This window comes from Bos taurus, chromosome 9 (genome assembly GCF_002263795.3).
Source record: "Bos taurus isolate L1 Dominette 01449 registration number 42190680 breed Hereford chromosome 9, ARS-UCD2.0, whole genome shotgun sequence".
NCBI lineage: Eukaryota > Metazoa > Chordata > Mammalia > Artiodactyla > Bovidae > Bos > Bos taurus.
This window is the reverse complement of record NC_037336.1, coordinates 624,761-648,350: the sequence shown is the minus strand read 5'-3', so window position 1 is coordinate 648,350 and position 23,590 is coordinate 624,761. Positions and strand designations below refer to the sequence as shown.

General features: G+C 35.1%; 1 protein-coding gene across 12 annotated transcripts in view; it reads right to left on the bottom strand.

Annotated features, from left to right (window-relative positions):
• The window catches only part of PHF3 (PHD finger protein 3), a 105,786-nt gene that overhangs the window by 20,849 nt on the left and 61,347 nt on the right, over nt 1-23,590 (bottom strand). For 10 of the 12 annotated variants that reach the window (XM_024996626.2, XM_024996622.2, XM_059889710.1 and 7 more), the window contains 10 exons: nt 19,722-21,474; nt 13,433-13,742; nt 10,878-11,061; nt 7,764-7,911; nt 7,525-7,681; nt 6,148-6,264; nt 4,861-4,992; nt 4,146-4,281; nt 1,577-1,772; nt 330-477 (listed from right to left, as the gene is read on the bottom strand). In XM_024996626.2, the coding sequence (XP_024852394.1) occupies nt 330-477; nt 1,577-1,772; nt 4,146-4,281; nt 4,861-4,992; nt 6,148-6,264; nt 7,525-7,681; nt 7,764-7,911; nt 10,878-11,061; nt 13,433-13,742; nt 19,722-21,474 (3,281 nt within the window). Of the gene's footprint in view, nt 1-329; nt 478-1,576; nt 1,773-4,145; nt 4,282-4,860; nt 4,993-6,147; nt 6,265-7,524; nt 7,682-7,763; nt 7,912-10,877; nt 11,062-13,432; nt 13,743-18,832; nt 18,959-19,721; nt 21,475-23,590 lie in introns of those variants that run through there. The other 2 variants (XM_059889709.1, XM_059889711.1) reach the window with 2 other exon arrangements.

Below are 23,590 nucleotides of genomic sequence, written 5' to 3'. Positions count from 1 at the left end.
CTTTCAGAGAACAACTTTCTATAGTTCTGAAACTCTACTTGTGAACTTATAATTACATTAATTCAATGTTTAAGAGTCACTGTCAATAAATACTTTTACCATGAATGAAAATAAATATTTTTATTATTTTATTATGCAGTTTCCTTGCCTTTTGCCTTCAGAAACAGTTGATAGATTAGATAAGCAATATTACACTGACTTAAATTAATTTCATTCTAATACAAAGAAGAGTTTATCTTAGTCTTAAAAGAAAACAGGCATATGTAAGATTTATGTCTTATAAAATTTATGTCAACCCAGGCATAGAAGAGCAGAAAAGTTTACAATACCTCTGTCAAGTATTCAGGGGAACCAGATACTGGGTAGGCTTTGGTAACAAATTTTGCTACAGATGGCATGTTGATAAAACCTTTCCAGATGAAGTTCAATCGAGCCAGGAAGGTACACTCAACTTCAACAGTTCCAGGCATCTCTGGGCTAAAAAAAAAAAAAATGACATTAAGAAATTTTCAGCCTAAAGATCTGCTCATGATAAATGTATATTCTACTTGCTCATCAATTATTTCTACTTTAGCATATCAAGAAGGCCAAAGTAGGACTTCTCTAGTGGTCCAGTTGTTGGGAATCCATCTGCCAAAGCAGGAGACACACATTTGATCCCTGGTCTGGGAAGATCCCACATGCCGCAGAGCAACTAAGACCATGCACCACAAATACTAAGCCAGCACTCTACAATTACTGAAGCCTGCATGCCTAGAGCCCATGCTCCCCAACAAACAGAAGCCCCCACAATGAGAAGCCCATGTATTGCAACTAGAAAAAACCTACATGCAGCAACAGAGACCCAGCAGAGCCAAAGTAAATAAATGAATCAAAAGGCCAAAGTACATAAAGCTATGATTAAAGAGTTTATATTTTCACTTCATAAAACACACTCATATTAACATACTCATGTTTTACATGATTTTCTTCTAGACTGGCTTAGGTGGACTAATGGGGTCCAGAGAAATGCAAGCAATTTTTCTTTAATTCTTGCCTTTTAGGAAAGACTTATTTCTTAGACTTATTTATTGCCTCTTAGGACTAATATAATGAAAGAGAGCTTTAAAGTCAAGTCTGCTGCTGCTGCTAAGTCGCCGTCAGTCATGTCCGACTCTGTGCGACCCCACAGACAGAAGAACAACAGGCTCCCCCGTCCCTGGGATTCTCCAGGCAATAATACTGGAGTGGGCTGCCATTTCCTTCTCCAATGCATGAAAGGGAAAAGTGAAAGTGAAGTCGCTTAGTCGTGTCCGACTCTTAGCGACCCCATGGACTGTAGCTTACCAGGCTCCTCCGTCCATGGGATTCTCCAGGCAAGAGTACTGGAGTGGGGTGCCATTGCCTTCTCCGAAAGTCAAGTCTGCACATACTCAATTCTAACTTTTAGAGTCTTTAAAAATCTCAATTAGTTGAAAATAAAGGAAGGTACAGTTACCATCTTAAGAAACATGTCACTTTTCTGCTTCTGAAGACTTCCAAGTACAAACTAGCAAAGAGAGATAAAGATTAGAATTTATAACGAAGGGAAAATTACCGTGGAGCAGGAGAGAATGTTGACTTTGGAGATTCTTGTTTCTCCTCTTCGAAGAATTCAGAGGCCAAAATATTTGAGGTTGAAGACAAAGCATCTGCTATACTTTCTGCTTCATTGTCTGAATGTTTACGAGACACGCCAACAACAACTTTCACTTTTTTTGGAGAAAGATCATCTGCAGGTGGTGCCATTCGACCTAAAGCCAGAAAACATGAAAATAGACCACTTTTGTAAACTGAAATTTCTGTAACTTTATCCATTTTCACTTCTAGAGTTATTCACTTTCCCTGACTGCACTGCTGCATACTGGGGATAGTTTTTAACTATAATCATTTCTCACAATGATTTATGGAACACACTCTCTTATTGATGTGGAAAAAGAGAACCTTAAACAACTCAGACAAGCTTTTGAAAAGGAAACATTATAACCATACCCTAAAACAGGTAGTCTGATCCCCTAGCAAACATTTTTTAAACTAAACTATACCAAATTCGAACAGTCTTGAGAGGTAATGTGAAGACCGAGTAAAACAAATCTGTATATTACATCATATTACATACAACAGCAATTCATGACATATGCATACTGCAAAGTGACTTAATTATTTACTAAGAATGAAAAACACTAGTAAAGTTTAGAAAATGACACTAGTTTTACCTACAGAACCACAAGAAAAAATCATTCCACCTTTCTAAAAATAGGTCAAGTCTAGTAGTGTTTAACAAATGTATTGTGGGCTACCATTAAATCTGAGATATTACAATATTAAATATTACATTGATTATAAATGTTACAATGTTAATCATTAAAATTAATAGAAATTAATAGATTCAAAATAATAGAAAAATTACTAAGATTTTTCCCAGACAAAACAAACTAATGAGTACACTAAAAATACTATGACACTATAAGATAGCTTTCTTCAGGGATAACAATATCTAAAAACATCCTGTCTTTAAGTCTTTACCATTGTATACATTGTAAAAATATGAACACACCATTCCTAGAAGACATTATTTCTATTATCAGAAAGTTACCAAATTTATAATACATTTCAGTCGGTCTCTAATACAGTGATGGAGGACAGCATACGGATTAACCTAAAGAATCTTTCATCTCACTGAACAAAGTCATACCACAGTAAAAAAATTAAAACTGAGAGTAACAACTCTAGAGTTAATTTAAAAAACGATTAATCCTCCATCGCTCCCAATAAACTGAATATAAACTTTCTCAACACATTCCATTTTCTTTTCTCCACATCCCCATTTCTTATGCCCTAAATCCAGTCAGTCTCCAACATTCTATCAGTATTACCTGAGTATCTCAAAGCTTACTCACCTCCACCTCCAATGCATCCACTTTAAATAAAACCATTTCATCTCCGTCTTGCACCAGTGCATAAAGGTCTACCACTTAGCTTCCTTCACCATAATATCTACTCAAAGTCAAAGAAATCTTCAAAATTCCAATCTGATCATGTCACTCCCCTGATAAACACCCTTCAATCACTATCCACTGCTCTTAGATAAAAGACTAAAATCTTTAATATGGCTTACCAAAGAAGGTTTTCAGTAGTTTTCATTGTAATTTGTAAAGTATACTTTACATCATGATCCATAAACATACATACACACTCCAAATACCCGTGTGTTTGTAATGTGTGTAATACATGTACGTATGCATGTGTGGAGTTTTTTGTAATATGGCAAATAGATGGGGAAACAGTGGAAACAGTGACAGACTTTATTTTCTTGGGCTCCAAAATCAGTGCAGATGGTGACTGCAGCCATGAAATTAAGACGCTTGCTCCCTGGAAGATAAACCATGACAAACCAACACAGCATATTAAAAAGCAGAGGCATAACTTTGCCAGCAAAGGTCTATATAGTCAAAGCTACAGTTTTTTTCAGTAATCCTGTATGGATGTTGAGAGTTGGACCATAAAGGCCAAGAGCCAAAGAATTGATGCTTTTGAACTGTGGTGTTGGAGAAGATTCTTGAGAGTCCCTTGGACTGCAAGGAGATCCAACCGTCTATCCTAAAGGAGGTCAGTCCTGAATATTCATTGGAAGGACTGACGCTGAAGCTGAAACTCAATACTTTGGCCACCTGATACGAAGAGCTAACTCATTGGAAAAGACCCTGATTCTGGGAAAGATTGAAGGCAGGAGGAGAAGGGGACGACAGAGGATGAGATGGTTGTATGGCATCACCGACTCAATGGACAGGAGTTTGAGCAAGCTCCGGGAGATGGTGAAGGACAGGGAAGCCTGGCATGCTGCAGTTCATGGGGTAGCAAAGAGTCAGACACAACTGAGCGACTGAACAACATGGTCTCTCAAAATTGCACTTATCTTTATCAGTGTAATTCACTGTGATGTTTCCCATTTTCTGTTTTTGTTTGTTCTGAAATGCTAGTTACTACTCACTAAACTGATTTCACTACTACCCTTTAAGTCATAGACTGACTCACACCAACACTGGGGAAACAAAAGCCAACTTAAATCACAAGTGTCCACATTTCAAAATGAAAGCAAGATTTTAGGAAGAAATAATTCCAATTACCTATGCAAATTTTGCAGTTAAGATCAAAAAGATGCTGTCTGTGTTGACTAGTGGTATCTTTAGACATCAAGTCAACCTCTCCTTTTTGTTTTTCAGATCCTTCTGTCTTCTCCATTGACTTATTAGCTGTAGGTTCCTAACAAAAGTAAAAGTAAAAATTAGGTTAACAGAAAAAAGTTGGTCTCAGTTATATATGAACTTGTATTTCATACTGCTATTTTTTCCCCAAAATGAAACTGTCCCAGTCATATGTTGTTTCTCACTATTTCTTTAAAAAATAAGTGCTAGATGTTAATTATGACATAAAATGGAGTAAAAACTCAAACATTCCTATTCTCCAAGGCCTCAAATAAGATTTCATATTATTACCTCACTGATGTTTGAAAATAAGAAAAGTCACACCAGATCTCAAAGTACAGTCTGCCTAAGAAGCACCTACAGAGTTTAAGGCCTACTAAGAAAATTTCTAAATCATAAAGACCCTAAGAATCTACCTTATCAAGTGTTTAACTGTCTGTGTCTGATGCAGGTGGTCTGTACGCTTCATAGAGAGAAACAATACTTTAAACACTCTCAAAAAACCATCAAACTACTCTAATAAACACAGTTTAAAAAATTATTTTTTCTGCTTTAAGAATATTAGGCAAATAAACCTTTTCTGAATCCTCATGTTTTCGGCACTATAAAACATGCTATTTTTATCATCATCATTTACCTGAATCTCCATGGCTGCCTCCTGTTCTTTCATTGGAGCATCACTCTCAATTTCTATCTCACCTTTATGTGTTATTTTTGTGATAGGTCGTCTTTCCACTTCTCTCTGCTCTTTCTCAATCATCTCTATGGTCTAACAGGAAATATTTTAAAGAAATACTTTACAATTAAAATCATAGATGGTTTTTAACCTTTAGTTTGTCTGTCAAAAAACAAATATATACTGAGTACTTGCAAATGTCAGAGATTGTTTTAAGTGCTAGGGTTTTAAGAATGAGACCTCATATCTCAGCCCAGAAAGGTTTCAATATATTTGTGTGTGTGTATGTGTGTGTGTGTGTGTGTGTGTGTGTGTGTGTGTCGCTCAGTCGTGTCCGATTCTTGCAACGCCATGAACTATAGCCCAGGCAAGAGTACTGGAGAGGGTTGCCATTTCCTTCTCCAGGTCAATGTATAGTAACTGGAGGCAACTGAAGTGCAATGTTATTTGCAAAGTGATGAAACATAATATTTACATTTAAAATCTGCTTTCTAATCTACTATTTTAGCAGCTGCCACAGAGAAATAAATGAGAACAAGTTCCTCTTAGGTTCTTAACCTGATGTTCTAACACTCCCCAGAAGTTAAATCTGGAACACTGTCACTTAACAAAAAGTATTTCTGTGACTATGAACTTTCATACATGACACTTCAGGATCACATTTTATCAATAAATTTGTAACAGGGGAAAAAGAAGCCCTTATTTTTCAAAGCATTTGGTATTTGAAACTGAATATTATGGGGTTATAAACATAAACTTTTTCATTCTGACTTAATTTGGCTGTACAAATTACCAAAATTCATAATCTTCAAATTGTGTTTGTGAAATGTGCAAATGTGAGTGAGAATAGACTGACCAATTTTTCCACCCTTCTGATTTACAAAATATAAGATTATGTAAGCTGATAACGAGAAAATGAGGAAAAAGCAGAACAGAAAAGAAAACAGAAAAAATTTAAGAATAGGCTAACAGAGGATGCGGAGAAGGTAACGGCACCCCACTCCAGTACTCTTGCCTGAGAATCCCATGAATGGAGGAGCCTGGTGGGCTGCAGTCTATGGGGTCGCACAGAATCGGACACGACTGAAGCAACTTAGCAGTAATGGAGGATAAGTAATGAGAAGTACAGAACAAAAGGTCTGTAACTGTGTACTCTGAGTTTAATTTCCTCTGTGTATATACCTTTTCTCTGTGGCTAAAAAATGTACGTTTTAATATAGACAAACACATATTCATAGATAATCTTACATGTCTGTTTTCTCTTCGTCTCCAAGCAGCTAACTCTTTAGAAGCTAGCTCTTCTGGACTCATTCTTATAAGGTGATCAGGGGTTACTTCTCCTTTCAGCACTTTTTTAAATAATATCTGGAGGTATTTAAAAATGGGAAGGAGAGAAAACATTTTTAAAAGGAGAAGCTGCTGTATAGAAACATCATAAAGATGCAATTTTGAAATCTGATTTACAAATGTTTAATGATTCACATATCACCTACTACAAATAAAATAAATAACAGCCTTGTGTTCTAGAAACATCAAATAAGGCAGCAAAATAAACATTTTGTATAAAAATCAACACATAATGGAGAAGCATGTATGGTGGTGAAGTTTTTACAACATCTATCCAAAACTGTATTAAGTCTTCCCAGGGACACATACTATCACAACAGCCAACCCATGACTACATAAAAGCTACTGCCTAAAGGAACTTTACTGAACACAGTCTTTCGTATTCTTAAAACTTCTCATCTTTGAACCCTAACAGGCTTTGTGGGAACTCCCAAGCAAAGAACCAATTACAAGAAAAAACCTAAAGGAAGTAAGTATTTACTTGAAGAAAAGTTTTTAGATTATATAATTCAAAAAGTATCTGATCCCCTGGACCATGACAGCAGAATTTACATGAAGATTTTTCTTAAGTAGTAGTTAGAAGACTTCAAGAAAATATCTCATATCACACTTACAGCAAGTATCATTACACAAATTGTTGCACTCATGTGAAAACCTTGTAAAACTTAAGCAAATATTTAAGGAGTTTGAATCTACACCCACAGTCTCTTAAGTCCCAAATAAAAAAACCCTAGGAAAAGATCAGTTATTCAATTAAAGTTTACTCCATTGCTAAAAGATTTTTAAAATTAAAGTCATTTTTAAATTAATAACAATATTTTAAAAGCTATCTTTTTATCAAAATGTAAATTATTTTAAGCAGCGTAGCTCTACTTTCAAATTTAAATCAGAAAGTATTAATTATAGTGTTATAAAATTTTCCTTAACAGATTTTTGAAGATTACACAGGAATCAATTTTTTAATGACCTGGATTAAACAAAGGACATAAAGGAAAGAATTCACATAAATCAGGTTAAGACATATTTAGTATTTTATATTTTAAAAGACACTGTATAACACTAGTCACCACTGTGCAGAATTTGTAACTCAATTCAATAGCAGAAGACTTTATTAAAATTACTGGTCTCACTTCAAGAAATAAATTATAGATCTATTGTGTTAAATTATTAACCCCTACGTGTTGTGTATGTGCTCAGTAGGAAAGCTGGGAACATAAATGTCCAGACATGAACAAAATATACTTACGTTAAAAAAAAAATATATATATATATACTTACGTTGTTTTTAGGATCTTTCAAATTGAACATCAAACTTCTGTATTTGTTCTTATATTTAGCATCTGTGTCCCGAAAAAAAGAGAAAAGCTCTTTTTCAATTTTTGTGGCAACTTTTGCTGCCTTTTCCTCTGGTACCTTCAAATTTGAGTCTGTAAGTCTTAAAATTAGAATAACTCAATTATTTTTCAAATACATGAAGCGTACATTATTCAATCTTCTACATTATCAATGTGTGTTACCTTTTCATAAGAATGTCTTTTAGAGAATGCCGGACACTCTGTCGGATCTGGTCTGCAGAAGGCTTGGAAGCAGGAACGGCTGGAGGATGCACACCAGGCAGTCCCTTTTCAGTTTTCTTCTTCTTTATCTCCTGCTTCTCATGAGCACCTAATTTAAATGGATATCAAAACTCACTAAGCTGCTTTTAAAAAAATATTTTCCTTTTTAATGTACAATATAAGTTTATAACAGAGCTGACTGATTAAATATCACTACTTTTAGGGACTTCCCTGGTGGTCCAGGGGTTAAGACTGTGTGTGTCCACTGCAGGGGTGCAGGTTCCATCCCTGGTTGGCAAACTAAGATCCCATGTGCCACGAGAAAAAAAAAAAAAAATCCCTTTTTTTAAATCATTAGATCAGAATCCATATCCCACATTGAAATACTCTTGACAAGGAAATTCTAACCTATGTATGATGACAGATGTTAACTAAACTTATTGCAGTGGACCATTTTGCAATATATACATATATCAAAACATTATATGGTACAACTGAAACTAATGTTATATGGCAATTATACATAAAAAAAAAAGTTCTAAATGAGTTTTACTTAGAAACTAAGTTCCCCTGGAGAAGGGAATATATATGTTGTTGTTTAGTCACTCAGTCTTGTCTGACTCTTCTGCGACCCCATTGACTGCAGCCCACCAGGTTCCTCTGTCCATGGGATTTTCCAGGCAAGAATACTGGAGTGGGTGGCCATTTCCTTCTCCAGGGGATGTTCCTGACACGGGGATCAAACCCATGTCTCTTGCAGTGGCAAACAGATTTGCTACAACTGAGTCACCAGGGAAGTTCATTTTATTTTTATATATATCCACACAATGTGATCAGATAGCCCAAAATGTACCTTTCCCTTGTAGCCTTAGCATCTTTATTCTCTCTCCTTTAAACATCTACATTGACAAAAACGATAACCTGGTGAAAGCTAACTTTTATCCTTCACCCAAATAGCCTACAAACAGCTAAAGATAACTAGAGAAAGCAAGAACTGGTGCTAACAGATCTCACTTTAAATTTATAACTAAAAATCTCAAGTGGATAACTCAATGTACTGCCCTAATCCTATTAAAAGGTCCTAGAATTTAAATTTGCTCTCCCACTTTCCAAAACATGTATTTTAGGCTTTTTCTTCTTTCTTCTCAAACCAATAATACCTGCCTCTCCAACTTCAACCTCATCTGACTTTCTCACTTCATATTTCACTAAGGAAATAAAAACAATGTAACCTGTTTTCCCATCACCAAACCTACTAACTTCACTCACACGTCCCCACTCCTTCTGCATGTAGCCTTCCTACTATTACAGTGCATCAGCTGTCCCTTCCTATGACCAACCCCTCCGGGGGAATCCCATCCCCTCTGATCTCAAGGACTTTGAACCTCAACCATCATCTCTCTCCTACCTCATCAAATTCTCTCCCTACTGGATCATTCCCAATAACCTTACAAACATGTTATCTTCTTAAAGAGAAATCCTGACCTCATATCCGCCTCAAGTCACTCAGGTCATTACACCATTTCTATTTCCTTTAACAGCAAAATTCCTAGTTATGCACAATCACCATCTGCACTTCCTCACCCTCCATTCTTCCATCCACCACTACAACTGGCTTTTGGCCCCACTGGTTGGTTGGATGGTTTAGTTGCTAAGTCATGTCTGATTCCTGAGACCCCATGAACTCCCAGGCTCCTCTGCCCATGGGATTCTCCAGGCAAGAATACTGGAATGGGTTGCCATTTCCTTCTACAAGGGATCTTCCCAACCCAGGAATCGAACCCAGGTCTCCTGCATTGCAGGCAGACTCTTTACCAACTGAGGTATGAGGGAAGCCCAAATAGCTATCAAGACTGCATCTGACAGTTGATCATTACTTTCTTCTCAGAACTTAACCTGGCCTCCAGGTCGCCCTGGTCTCTCAGTTCTCTTACATCAAAGGCCATCTCTTGATCTCCTCTGCTGGAGCCTCTCTCCTGCCCAAGTTCTAAATGCTGACATGCCCCGAGGCTTCTGCTTCTGTTCCTTCATCCTCAAACTCGCTACATAGCTCTTCACATTTAAGTGCATGCTTTAAAGTAACAACTAAGCACCATTAAATCCCAAATTTATACTGCATGGCCCAAAATCCAGACTCATCAGCCAAAGATTTACTCTAAGTATCTCCTTATGGGTCTCTTAGGAAGTATTTCAAAATACCCAAAACATAATTTTTCAATTTTTCCTCCCCAAATCTCTCTCATCTCCACAAAGAACACCAACACTGATCTAATCATCTGCTAAGACTCTTTTTTCTTTCACCTACCTACATCTAACCTGTCACCAAGTTCTACCAAGTCTACTATAAAACGTATCTGAACCTGACCACCTTCACCACCCTTACTGTGCTGTTTCAGGCTACCATCCTTTCTCATAGATCCTGGTAGACTCCTAACCAGTCTACTCTCCTTCTCTCCTATTTCCTGACAGTCCAGTCTCCACAAAAAAAAACAGTGAACCAGCATTCCCTATAATAAATTCCTCTAAAGGCTCCCCACTCTATTCAGAATAAACAATAAACTCCTGTCATGGCCTCAGAGTTTCTACATAATTTTCTCTCAACTCACCTTCTGCCACCATTCTATCCCTCCTGTATTTGTAACATTCTAAACATTCCACAGGGACCTTCTTGCTCTTCAAATGCAGACTGCTTCCACTTCAAAGCCTTCAGCTCAGCAGTGCCCTCTGTGGATTCCTGCCTCCAAAACAATTCTGCATTCCTTCAGATCCCACTGCCTCCATTTTCTTTGAAACAAATTCCTCCCACTCCCCTTGACCTTGACTCTCTATTCCATTAGTCAAGTTTTTCCTCAGTGCCTAAATTCTCTAATTTTTTTTGTCTCCCTATTATTTTATTTATCTCCCTATTATCTGTAATTTCCCATTAGTATTTAAATCTTACTGAGGTTGTTAGTACTTCCCAAGAATTCCAAACAATAATGTCTTATTTCAAGTAAAGTCAATCACCTAAACTATTTTTCTTGCCATTAAAATATAAAAACATTAGTATACAATAATTTCTACTGTTCTTATTACCTGGTTTTGAAGCTTTTTCTCCTGTGCAAATAACGGTTGTAGACTCTTTTGTCATTTTTTCACTTTTTTCTTCTGAGGATCTCCGAGGTAACACTGGTTGTCCCATCTTTCGAAAAGGTGCTAGCTGCCATTTTTTAATTTCACTATCCCTACAGTCTGATGAGTTTTTGCCTTCACCAGATTCCTAGGAAAAATAGTATTTAATTCATTAGAATGAAAACTACTAAACTACCTTTAAAATACAAAGCAACCTTCATAAGTATGTAGATGAAACAAATTAAACCTAATTAGCATGACAGCTTTTTAAGATCATGCCCCAGTCTTTGGCCCAGTAACTGTTCTGTGAAGATACACATAACTCTCAACAGCAAGAAGGACCTTCATCCTTTCTTCCAAAACCCACCTGTTTAGCACCTATTTTCTGCAGAACACACAGTAGTCTATAAAAGGGAACCTAAAAACACTGAGATTATATTCCCAATAATTGTACTAGAAAGAAAATTAAATATAAGATTTCCGTTTGTCGCATGTGGATATGAAAAAAAAAGAATGGCAGGGAGAAATTATAAAGATATCAATTATCTATATTTTTCTTTACTACTATCTAGAACAAAGTCATATTTACCTATAAAAGTATCAAATGTTCAGTGTAGCTACAATTATAACCCACAAAGAACTACAAATGAAACCAGAATTTGGAGACCCTTGGAAACAAGTAATATCATATTAATAAGAACATTATGTATAGCAATAAAATCATAGTTTTTAGGAAGACAATATATACAAAAAAAAACACTGATTTTCTCTGGACAGGGAATCCTCTTTTTTATTTACTTATTTTCTACCTCTCCAACTAGAGTTGAGAGCAGGAACATATTTCAATCAGTGATACATACTCAAATCTGGTATCATGCTTGGCACACAATAGGAACTCAATAAATAGTTCAATATAAAATCATAAGAAGTGATCTTTTAAAAGCATATTCCATAAACTAAACTCAGAGTAGTTCAAAGAAGATTCAACAATTCAACATGAAAAAGAAAAGGAAGCAGTAATCACTTCATTCATGTATTTACTTATGAAATCAGACTAACCTCAATTCCGTATCTGGTAAGACTGGCTAGAGGGTTCTTAAAACACTCAGTGTTAATGCTTTATAATGTCTTTTTAGACAAGATGGAGGTTTTCTATGACAAAACAATGTTATATTTCTGAGTGGCCAAGAAACTGTACCCAAGAAATGATGATTAAACATTAAAAGAACCTTCCCAAAGGCTTGCTATGAACCATCTGCGACAGCACTCAGTTCTATATTATCCATTACTTTGGTGCTAATCAAATCAACAGAAAAATAGTAAATATTAGGAGGACATAATCTAATTCTGAGAAAGTCTTGGTAGACAGAAAATGTTGGATGCCACAAGGATTTGGCAAACTGGAATTTAATCCAGATTTGTCACATAAGGAATGTCTGGAAAAACTGCATTTGTAAGTAAGAAAGTTTTAGAGAAAACATGCCTATGTTCTTTAATCTGAATGGTCAGACTAAAAAATTTCCAAGGCTCCTTCCAACTCTATAACTTGTGTTCACTGTATCTTGGAATTATTATATTTGACCATCCATATATGTTTGTTACCAGTGTTTCCTCCCTAGAGCCACCTACAAGAATAACCAATGATTTAAAAAATCATAGTATAAAAAAGGTAGACAAGGAAAATAAAACTTAATTAAATAAAAGGCTGTGTCCTTTATACACTTCTCCTGTAATTGACTAAATATCTTAAAACTTTTTTTTTTCTAATTTTAAACTTTACATAATTGTATTAGTTTTGCCAAATATCAAAATGAATCCGCCACAGGTATACATGTGTTCCCCATCCCGAACCCTCCTCCCTCCTCCCTCCCCATACCATCCCTCTGGGCCGTCCCAGTGCACCAGCCCCAAGCATCCAGCATCGTGCATCGAACCTGGACTGGCAACTCTGTTTCCTACATGATATTTTACATGTTTCATTGCCATTCTCCCAAATCTTCCCACCCTCTCCCTCTTTAGAAAATACAGTAGTTGAAAATGAAAGATGAGGGGAAACTAACTTTTTAAGGCACAACATTATAAGGGAGAAATTATGAAGTAAGGCTTCCAAGCAAATACTGGGAACAAAAATCAAAAGAATGAAGATTACATTTCCTTACAGAGAGAACTCTTGCACTTGAAAATAATAATTCCAAATGTGGTTTTAAGGATTCACAGATATTTATGGACTGAAAAGCTTTTTAGAAAAACTTCTCAGTAAGCACAATTTATATCTAGCCCCACAAGATCACATACACATTCTACCACTGAAAATCCAAATACCAAAGACTTAAGGAATAAATCTGCATATTTCGAAGATGTCACTAACTGGTTTCACCAAAACTAACAAAACATTTTAAGCAAACCTTCATTTTTGTGGAAAAATAAATGTGAAAATGTACACTACAGTGAAATCTAAAAAATTTCAAATTCCCAGTCTACACAAGTTCTTAAATAAAAAGAATGCGTAATGAGCTCACCCGTTTTAAAATTTTGACCTTGTGCTTCACTGTATCATCTACATACTTGGTTTTATCATTTGTTGTAGTGTGCTTTGGTAACCCAAGCTTTTCATATTCCATTGCTTTATCTTCACTATGGATTTCAACTTTAGCCTGGTTTCTCAAAATATCTGGATCAGCTATTTCAGTCTTTTTATCTTCTTCAGCACAACATTTTACACACACATATTCTTTGTCTTCCTCTCCCATTTGCTGTGCTTGAGAAAGACTTAACCCAACACAATCACCATGAAACCAGTCATCACATCTCCCACAGCCAACCATAAACCTGGAAAGAAAAAAGAACACTCTGATTTGATACATTTTCTAAAAAACCAATGCCAAGTGAGCCTAAACTGAATTTTTTGTATTGTGGTATTGTGCATGTTTTCTGTCCTTACACATTCTATCAGTTCAACAGTGTCCGAGTTCTCCAAGAAAAGAATATTGTATGAAAATGAAACTTTTTAAAGAAGTCAGTATTTCCCCTCTAATGTAAGTGAGAAAATACTGGGGGGGAGGTAGGGGGGAAGGTTGGTGGAGCACATAAAGATAAAAACAAAGGGCAACTGGTCTGTCTGCATACTGTATGGAATAATTAACATACAGAATAAGGGTATTTCTCCACTGAGAAGAGTGATAAGCTTTGACATTCAACCTATCCAAGTTACATTTACCACATAGACCTGAATTTATACATAAAATTGGAGTCACTTACCCAACTAATTTAAGTGACAAAAAGAAAAACCAGATGCAACAAAAATGCAATTCAAAAACTAATTGAGCCTCACTGACTGTTCCTTATTAACCACCTTAACTATGTAACTATTCTTAGAGCTCAAAATATTCTGGTTCATCATGTCAGACTGATTTAGCTTAAGAATTTTTTACATACTTTTGAGTGTGAGCTTACTACTTGACCTTGTACCTCAGATAATAAACCTGTTTTCCCAAATAATGACCAACTATCAACATGAAGATATTACTCTTCAGGCTGAGTTTTCTTTAATTTCCAAACAGTCTCCTTGTAGTTCCTCTTTACTGCATTTTATCTAACAAATAATTTCACTAGCCAATTAAAGACTAAGGGCATATTTACCACTCTAAAAAGTTCGCTTTTTTAACTTAGAATATTTGGAATTACTTTAGAATAAAATAGCAAAACAGATGCATAAACAGCAATTTGAAGGTGAAATTATCTTTTTCACATACTTTTCAACCCACTGTTAAGAAAATGACAAAAGCTTAATTATGTTTAACTAATTTTCTTTTTTTCTTCTTCAGGTTAGTAATTCATGGTATATCTGAAAGATTTAGGAGAATTTAAATACGTTCTTTAATGATCTAAAAACTTTGTGCTGATTTTGATAAGAATAGTGCCACCACCAATGACAAAACTTTGTTACTGTACTTAATTAATCATAGAAGAGGTTATATTAGATCAAATGCCTATTTACAAAAGCCCTGCTGCTGCTGCTGCTAAGTCGCTTCAGTCGTGTGTGACCCCATAGACGGCAGCCCACCAGGCTCCCCCATCCCTGAGATTCTCCAGGCAAGAATACTGGAGTGGGTTGCCATTTCTTTCTCCAATGCATGAAAGTGAAAAGTCAAAGTGAAGTCGCTCAGTCGTGTCTGACTCTTGGTGACCTCATGGACTGCAGCCTACCAGGCTCCTCTGTCCATGGGATTTTCCAGGCAAGAGTACTAGAGTGGAGTGCCACTGCCTTCTCCGTACAAAAGCCCTACAAACATATAATTACAGACACTTGAAACACAGTAGACTTGCATATTAAACCATAATCCACGAGTACAAACTGAAATGGTAAAATAAAGCAGTTGGTGGCAACAGATGCCAGTGTAAACTCCTTTTAAAATATTGTCCAGTAAGATGCTAAAGGTAATATACTGGGTGATATAGCCTACTCTCTCTAAATATAATCAGAGGTCCTATTTTAACTCAGAGACTATAAAATTCAGAGCCTGAGTTTCAAACCTTGCAGGATATCTTGAAATCAAGTCCCTGACTGCAGACCACTCCACTCTTCCATCTCGTGTGCCCTTGTCTATATTGTGGACCAACCACTGCTGTGCACTAAGGAAACTTGGTTTTTTCATGTCTGTAATTCACCATTCTTGAAGTGGTGATACTTATGCTAGCTTTTTAGGGTTAAGTCACCATTTCTTCCATGGTTCAATAAAAAAAAAATCATTGAAAAACACAAATTAAAAAAACAAAACTCATGCTTTAAGTAAAAATACAGAATATTTTGGATTCATAGCCCTAATGAGAAAACTTTCTAACAATGTGGTATTTGTCTGCAAGATAGAAATGGTTTCTAGGCGTGGAAGATTTTAGATAGGTCTATTGCATGTTTCATTGATACAGATCATATAGCCAACAGAAAAATACAAAGCTTAAAAAATAGAAAAGTTCTTCTATTTCAGACTGCAAAGTTGTAAGAACTCCCATTTCTTGAAAATAACTACCTAGGTTGATTCTTTTGAAATACTGAAGGAAAGCTAATGTGTTCCCCATCACAGCTATATTAACAATTTCTTCAAAGCAAGCCTGGAATAGTTTCAACTATGACCATGGCTATGCTTTTGTCCCAAATCCAAACCTAACTAACAAACTATAAAGCACATATTAGGAAATTTCAAATCTTTATTTGACCAGGGAAGAGTCACTTTATTATGTAGAAAGCATTCACTATATCACCATACCCCAAGTTTATTCTGGAAATACCTCCTCGAACTTGAGAAGCTCTGAAAAACAAATCTCAAAACTATAGTGCCAACCACAGATGTAATCTTAATGATTTATATTTTATGTAAGTAATATACTTAAAATATAATTCTGAAAAACCAAAAAATTACACTGATGAATATTATTACCATGTCCTAAGGGAAAATGTAATTGACTTGAAAATGAAACCGGAGAATTTCAAAAAAGGAAATAATTAGCAGTATTACAAACTTTATAACCATATATATATTTTTAAATGGCTTTTCAAAAAAGAGAAGATACATTGTCTTCCCTTTTCATATTTCTCATGGCTTAAAAATGGAGTATGGATCAAATAGTGAACATACTCTCCTACTTTCTGCTCTGTCCTTGAAATTCTCATCACCAACAGGCAAAATCACTCAAAGAAGACTATAACCTGGGTGTTAAATATTTCACCAAAAACAATTAACATGTGAAGTTTAGCTCTGAATTAATTGGACCAAGTCAGCATGAAATCAGTTAAATGGAAAACTTTAAAAATATCTGTTGTGTTCTACTACTGTTATATGTTCATACACAAAATTTTAAATTCTATTATAATTTAAACAGTTTAAAATGTAATCCTAATTCTAATCTTTTTGGCACAAATTAAAACATATTCTTAGAAAATTTCCATGTTTCTTCAGAGCAAACCACAAAGGCAACGTTGAGAATTCCTGTTCTTAAAAAGTCACAAACAACAGAGATATTTTAAGATGAGCCATCATGTTCTAGATATAAAAGTAATTGAGACTGTATTACTGTGAATGTACATGTACTCACTCTTCCCTAGGATAAAATGATTTCCACATAAACACTAAATTATTGTTGTTGTCACTAACAATCTAATCTGCAGAGAAAAATATTTATCTATCAAACCTGTAAACTCCTGAGAAAAACCAGAATCACTAAGAGAAAATTTCCATTTTTAAGAAAAAGGTTTCTTGCTTAAAGCTATGACTCAATTATGCTAAGTAGACTTTTTTGTTTCTAAATTTCATCCAATGAACTAATCTTTTAAAACTGGACAAGAAAGTGTAATACAAACTGAAGATGCAAATGTCACTTGGAGAGGGAGGGAATACTAGAAACTACAACATAGGTATTGTGAAAAGACTAAGAGTTCTTCCTTCCAAAATGCCAACTAGTTTATGTTTAAAAAGAAGTTTAAAGGTAACTTTAAAAAAAACGATTAAATAGTCTGGTTTTTACAATAATGAATATGCCTTAGCTGTAAGGAGAATCCGGAAAATAAATGGAAGCTGAAACAGGATGAAGCGTAAACCGTAAGGCAGTCGATGCTTACTGCCTTTAGGACATGTACAGAAGTTTCTTAAGGTCAAATATTACATTTGGCCACGCAATGAACAAATCTGTATTTAAAAATATAATTTCCAAATGGAAGCATAAACATGAAGCTAACCTCAGTTGTATTATATATAAAATGCTGAAGTAATAAAATAACGTTTATAGGAATAAATATATCACAAGTGCTAAAAAAAAAGTCACATTAACAAATAGTTTTTACTGAATGTAGCTAGTACATGAGATGAAAGAAATGGATGAAAATTATTTCCACATATGTCCTTCCTAATAAATTCATGTACTTAACATGGATTAAACTAGGAAAATTACATGCTGCATGGCGGTTGCATTTTTTTGAGTAACCTCAGTGTATACAAGCAGAACGCATCAAAGTAGTGAAGGCTAATTAACATGTAAAGAAAAAAACAATCAATAACTTAAGCTTTTTTATTCACATAATTGAAGTAATGAGAAATGTTGCTTCCAAAATTGATTTTCCAATATTATAATATTCATTTCAATTACATAGGGTAAACTCAAAATCCCTACACATCTAATATTAGAATATTAGGTCATTTTCCAGATGGAGACAAAGAAATTCTAGGTTTTATAGGGTAGATTCAAAAGGCAGCTTTAGGTAAAAGAACAATGAGACTTAACACTAAATCTTCGTATTAGGAAAATAACTGATGTTGGTGAAGTGACAGTCTTCATTCAAAAGCCTGGGCAAACTCCTGAGGACCAGGCCATCATAACAGAAGTTATCTCAAAAAAGCTACTTTATACCATGGCTTCCAACTCTAGGCCAAAGTTTCATGCAGAAACTCATTCACTTTAAGGCTTCTATCTGATTACTCTGACAACACGTCAGTGTGATCATTTTTAGAAGATGCTTGCAAAGAAACAAGGTCTTCTAAAATACATAAGGACCATCCAGCCCTTAATTCTCTTAAGCCCACTTTAGAATATTTTAATAAGGTATTTTAAACAAGCAAACAAAAAAGCATAAAGAGCACAAAAGTGAGGGCAAATGTAGCACTATATTCAAATAAGTCAGAAGTTTTAAAAACTGGGAATATGCTGTTATAAAGTAACCGCTGACACTAAAAATAGGCTACAGGCTGAATCACAAATGAAGGAACTTGATGTAAAAGTTATTTTTTACAGAACAGCCCCAGCAACTCCCAACCACCATCTTCCACACCAAATAATGTAGTACAGCACACTGCACTAAACTGTCCCTCCCTAAAGAGTTTCATTTTCATACTAACATTCACTTTCATGAGTAAAGATAATATTACAGTGTGTAAGTTATAATGTTCTTTTATTATATCAATGTTGTTAGAAGTTCCAACAGCAATCTCAACACTTGAACAGGATAATCTTGTAGCTGAAAACTCCACTTCATCTCTTGTTCTCTTTTTCTGAAAAAGCTAGCAAATAAAAAATACAGGGGGGGTGGGGAGGGGGCAGAGGGGAAGCGGAGAGGATGGCAGTGTCATAAAACTAGGGGTAACACTGAGTCCTGTGGAAAGAATGTCAAGGGCAGCACTATAAAATCACCTCCTAAAAGAGGAGAATTCACAGAAAATCCAAATCACTAAAATAGCAAAAAACAAAATATATGTTTCACTCCATCCCATGTTACATACAAAATTCCCCTGGGTAATTTAATAGTTGTTTTAGCTATCAAATTTCATTCTAAAGTCAAGTTTGATAGTTATAAAGTAGCAGTATTAAGTCAGAGTAACTGCTTCATTAAAAATAAACAAACAAAAGTGTATGTGTGTATATATATATAAAATCTCCATTATGCCCTTCACATTTTATTACTAATTCTTTTCAAGCCAAACAAAATAACATATAACTTACAGGCCCAAAGCACTATAAGATTTTTCTGATTTTTTTTTAAGATGCAATGACTAAGTTACAGTCTAACTGATTACAATGACAAAACAATTCCATATATATCAGTTTTTGGTCAGACTATGTATTTTAAAGTGTTCTAGAATACTGAACAGTGGCTCCATCTTTCTATCATCCAGGACTGAGGGGGGGGGTTTTGTTTTTGCAAAAGTCTTTGCATATTAAATCATCTTTCTATAAAAAGTTCTCCCACTAATCTCACTCTAAAAAATAGCAATTTCTCTTTAATATACATATCACATACATACATACACACACACACACACACACCTGTTGCCATGTGGTTTTTTGCAAAACCCACACTGCTTGCTGGGAGTCCAGATATATTTGCATTCGAATGAAGAGCTATGATCTAAGCCTTCCCTTTTTACAGTAGCTATGTTGTCTGGAATGAACAATGGTGGCTCATCCAAAGAAAAACTTTTGCTGCTTCTTCTTTGGCGGGGTTGTAGATTCTTCTCAGGTTTTTTTAATTTCAATTTTTCTTCTTCCTTTAAATGTTCTCCACCACCTGCATGCTCCAGCTCTTCCTTCGCATGACTATTGGTTCTCGCGGCTAGGGTCGGCTGCTGGGGCTTATGGCACTGTTTCTGACTGGCCTGCAATGAGTGTCCAGTTTGTACAGAATGGTGAGGTTCTTTAGAGCAACTAGGGTGACCATGAGGTTTATCACTCATAGAATGAGTTAAGGGTTTGGAAATCTGTACTAAATTTTGATCCTGTGATGTTTTTTTGAATATAGAATGAGTTTGATTTTTCACAGATTTAACCCCAGAAATGCAACTCTGAATCTTTGAATCCTTATCAACTTGTTTTTTTCTCACTTTGACTGGCCTATGAAAATTCTGCTTAGATTCTGATTCATCAGCATTCCGCTTCACACTTTTGACATTAGCTTTAGTTTTGTTATGCATTAATTCATGCTTTGCTGTAGCAACTTTTTTCTGAGTATCTGTGGTCAAGGTTTGCTTAGGATGAATTACAGGTTTTTTATGTTTCGATTTTATGTTTTTTGATTCTAAAGAAGAAACACTACTTGACTGACTATCTCTATCATCCTGAAGGGTTGCTGTTTCATGAAACTCCATTTTAATATCTTCAACAATATTCAACTGTTCTGAATTTTGGTCAGGTGCATCACAAATAGCATTTTCTAAAGTATTACTTTCTGGTTCAAAAGCACCAGTATTAACCACCTCCAAGTTTGATTTATTAAATCTGGTGCCCTCCAATTGCTTATCATTAGACTCTGTACCTTTACAATAAGCCATTTCTATTTCATTTCTTTGAAATAGAGGGGAGTTCTTAGCTTTAACAGCAACTTCCATGCTATCCTGCAATTCCAAACTACATTCACTTACTTTATCCACAGAACCAGACAAACTGACAAAGTTCTTTTCTGTCTTGTTTGGGTTTGTACAAGCAGAACTGCCAGAGAAAGCATCACAAGATGCAGGTTCCTTAATGACATTGTCATCTTTGTGGGGTAATTTAACTGTCACCTTTGATTCTTGTTCAACTTCTTCCGCCTTCATTTCTTCAACAATAGTCTCATCCATTTTACCTGAAATGGAATCGTTTCGTCCATCTTCTTCTTTATCTGAAAACTTAAATAATGGGCTAACAGACTTCGTTTTACATTCCAGAGTTTCACTTTTCTTTTTTTCAATATTAATACAAGTCTCTGAAAGGAGTGGAGAATTTAACTCATGAGATGGCACATTTGCTTCTCCCTGATTATTACACTTCTGCTCAGAATCTAATCCAGCTTCATCCTTCATTTCAAGACAAGATGAAACTGCTGCTTCAACCTGTCCACTGTGTCGGTTGCTCTTTCTGCTCTCTTTTTGGTGTTCTGATTTCGGTGATGTACCAGCTTCTTCTTTAATCTGACACCTTTCTGGTTGTTTCACGCCTACTTTAGGGGCAGACACAGTCTTCCCAGATGCCTTTTTTGTGCTATTTAAAGGTGCTGCATTTGAACGCTTGGCAATAGTGCTTTGTCGCAAATTTCTTACTTGTTCTATCACAAGGGAAAAAAATAAATAAAAATAACTTAGTTATGTTGTCATGTGTTTTTATTTTTATTTCAGTGCAATTTATTCTGAGCTATAAAATTCATTTTCCCATTTCAATGAAAATGTACTAAATATCTACTCGTGATGGACCATATTTTAGATATGTTAAATTTTATAATTAGCAAAGTTCTATCAATTCTGAGGCAGGAAAAAAAACCTCTATAAAATTCAGACTGATATTATACTTTACAATAAGACAAATATTTTTTATCAAGTTTCCTTTTTATAAAAATAAGCTGAGACTAAAATTAATTAAGATCCTTTATATTACTACCCATTTCAAACAAGGTTATCATACAGTTTTAAATATTAAATACCTTTAAATATATAAAACCAAATAAATTCAAGTGCAATTAAATCTAAACTAAACCATCTATCTCAATAGGATCTGCATGAGTTTCATTACAGCCTCAAAGGAATTCTAATGCCCTTATAAATGTACTTCCATTGTATCTCCATTTTAGCATTCAATCTATTCTTTCACTAGTTTAAATATACCAAGAAGTCAAATATACACTGAAGTACACAGATCAACCAAAAAAGAAATTATATTTAAAAAGACTGAAACCAAGAAAATGTTTCAGAAGGGAAAATGCGGAAAGTATGAAAATAATTTACTGGATACATCCTCCAAGGAAAACAGAAACACAATGTGAAAAGAAATTGGAAAGAAAGCTAAATAATTCACTAAGAAAAAAATATAACAATTCACTAAGCAGAAAAACAACCCACAAACTGAAATACAAAATAAGGAGCTATATATCCAAGCCTACGCATATCAATACCTCTGAATCAACTCTGCAGGAAAACTAAAAGTCACCAATTTAAAAAAGCCTCTTTCCTTTTTAACACAAAACCCTACAATGCAATTTAGAACATTCTCCTAATTTGTCACGTATCACTAACCCTGAGCTGTGACTGTCTTACAGAAGGCGTTACGTGTCCTCCTCCGTCTCTAACTTCCCTAGAAAATGCCTGCAGTCACGACACTCAAGTGTCCCCGTTTGGATTATAAATTATATGGTCATCCTAACCTTAGAGACCTTTCCTAATCCCCCCAAGACTTGGTACAATATCTAGTCTTCAGGTAGGTACCCAACAACTTTAAAAAATTACTTCCTGGATTATGAACCACTCAAGCTCAGATACATGAACATTTTTAAATAACTAAAATTTTTATGATTTGCTATCAATACTTTGATGATTTTTAAAGTTTTGAAAGCAGTCTGTAATAATTTATAACTCTACTATATTTATCTGCCCTGAAATAAATGAAAAACTTTTAAAACCCATTATCTAAGTGGTTGATAAATGAATAGCACATACAACTGTGAAGGTATTTAAACAAAAAGCTATTTTTCATTAGTAATTGATTACTTAGCAAAGGATAATTTAACTATCTCCTCTAACTATGAACTGCCTTAGTTTGAAGCCAGACTACATAGGCCACACATTTATAGTTGTCTGTAATGTTCATTCTATTCTTTCATTTCTCAAAGTCACAAATATCTACCAAATAACCAATTAAAAAAAAAAAAAGTGAGGAAAAGATAAGTAAATATATACATCTCAGTTAATTTACTTCTTAAACCCCACATCAAAACTATCCAAAACTACAAATCTAAAAGAAAAGGAAGAATAAGAGTAAACAGGGACAATTTAGGAAGCCAAACAAAGATGATCAAACACTGATGCAGAAAATCCCCCCAAGGTAAACACTAACTGGCAGGGCTGGCCAAACCAACACCACTGGCATCTCCAAAGGTTTAGGAACTGGTGACCCCAGATGATCCTAAAACAGAGAGGAAGGCAGGCAGTTCACATGAGGAATTGAAAGCCAAGCTATTTAAGAAGCAGTTGGACCCCACGCTCCCTCTCCTCTGTTCCATCTACTGGGCAACTGCTCTTCCCAGTTTCTTATCCAAGACCAGACGCTTACTCTTTAAGGAGTATAAAAACAGTTTCAAGACTAAGGAACATTAAGCACAAATAAGAGTGGCTGTAAAGTACACTGAAATTTTTAAGATTATGTGAATCTCTATGTGCTGAAAGCTGAGATGC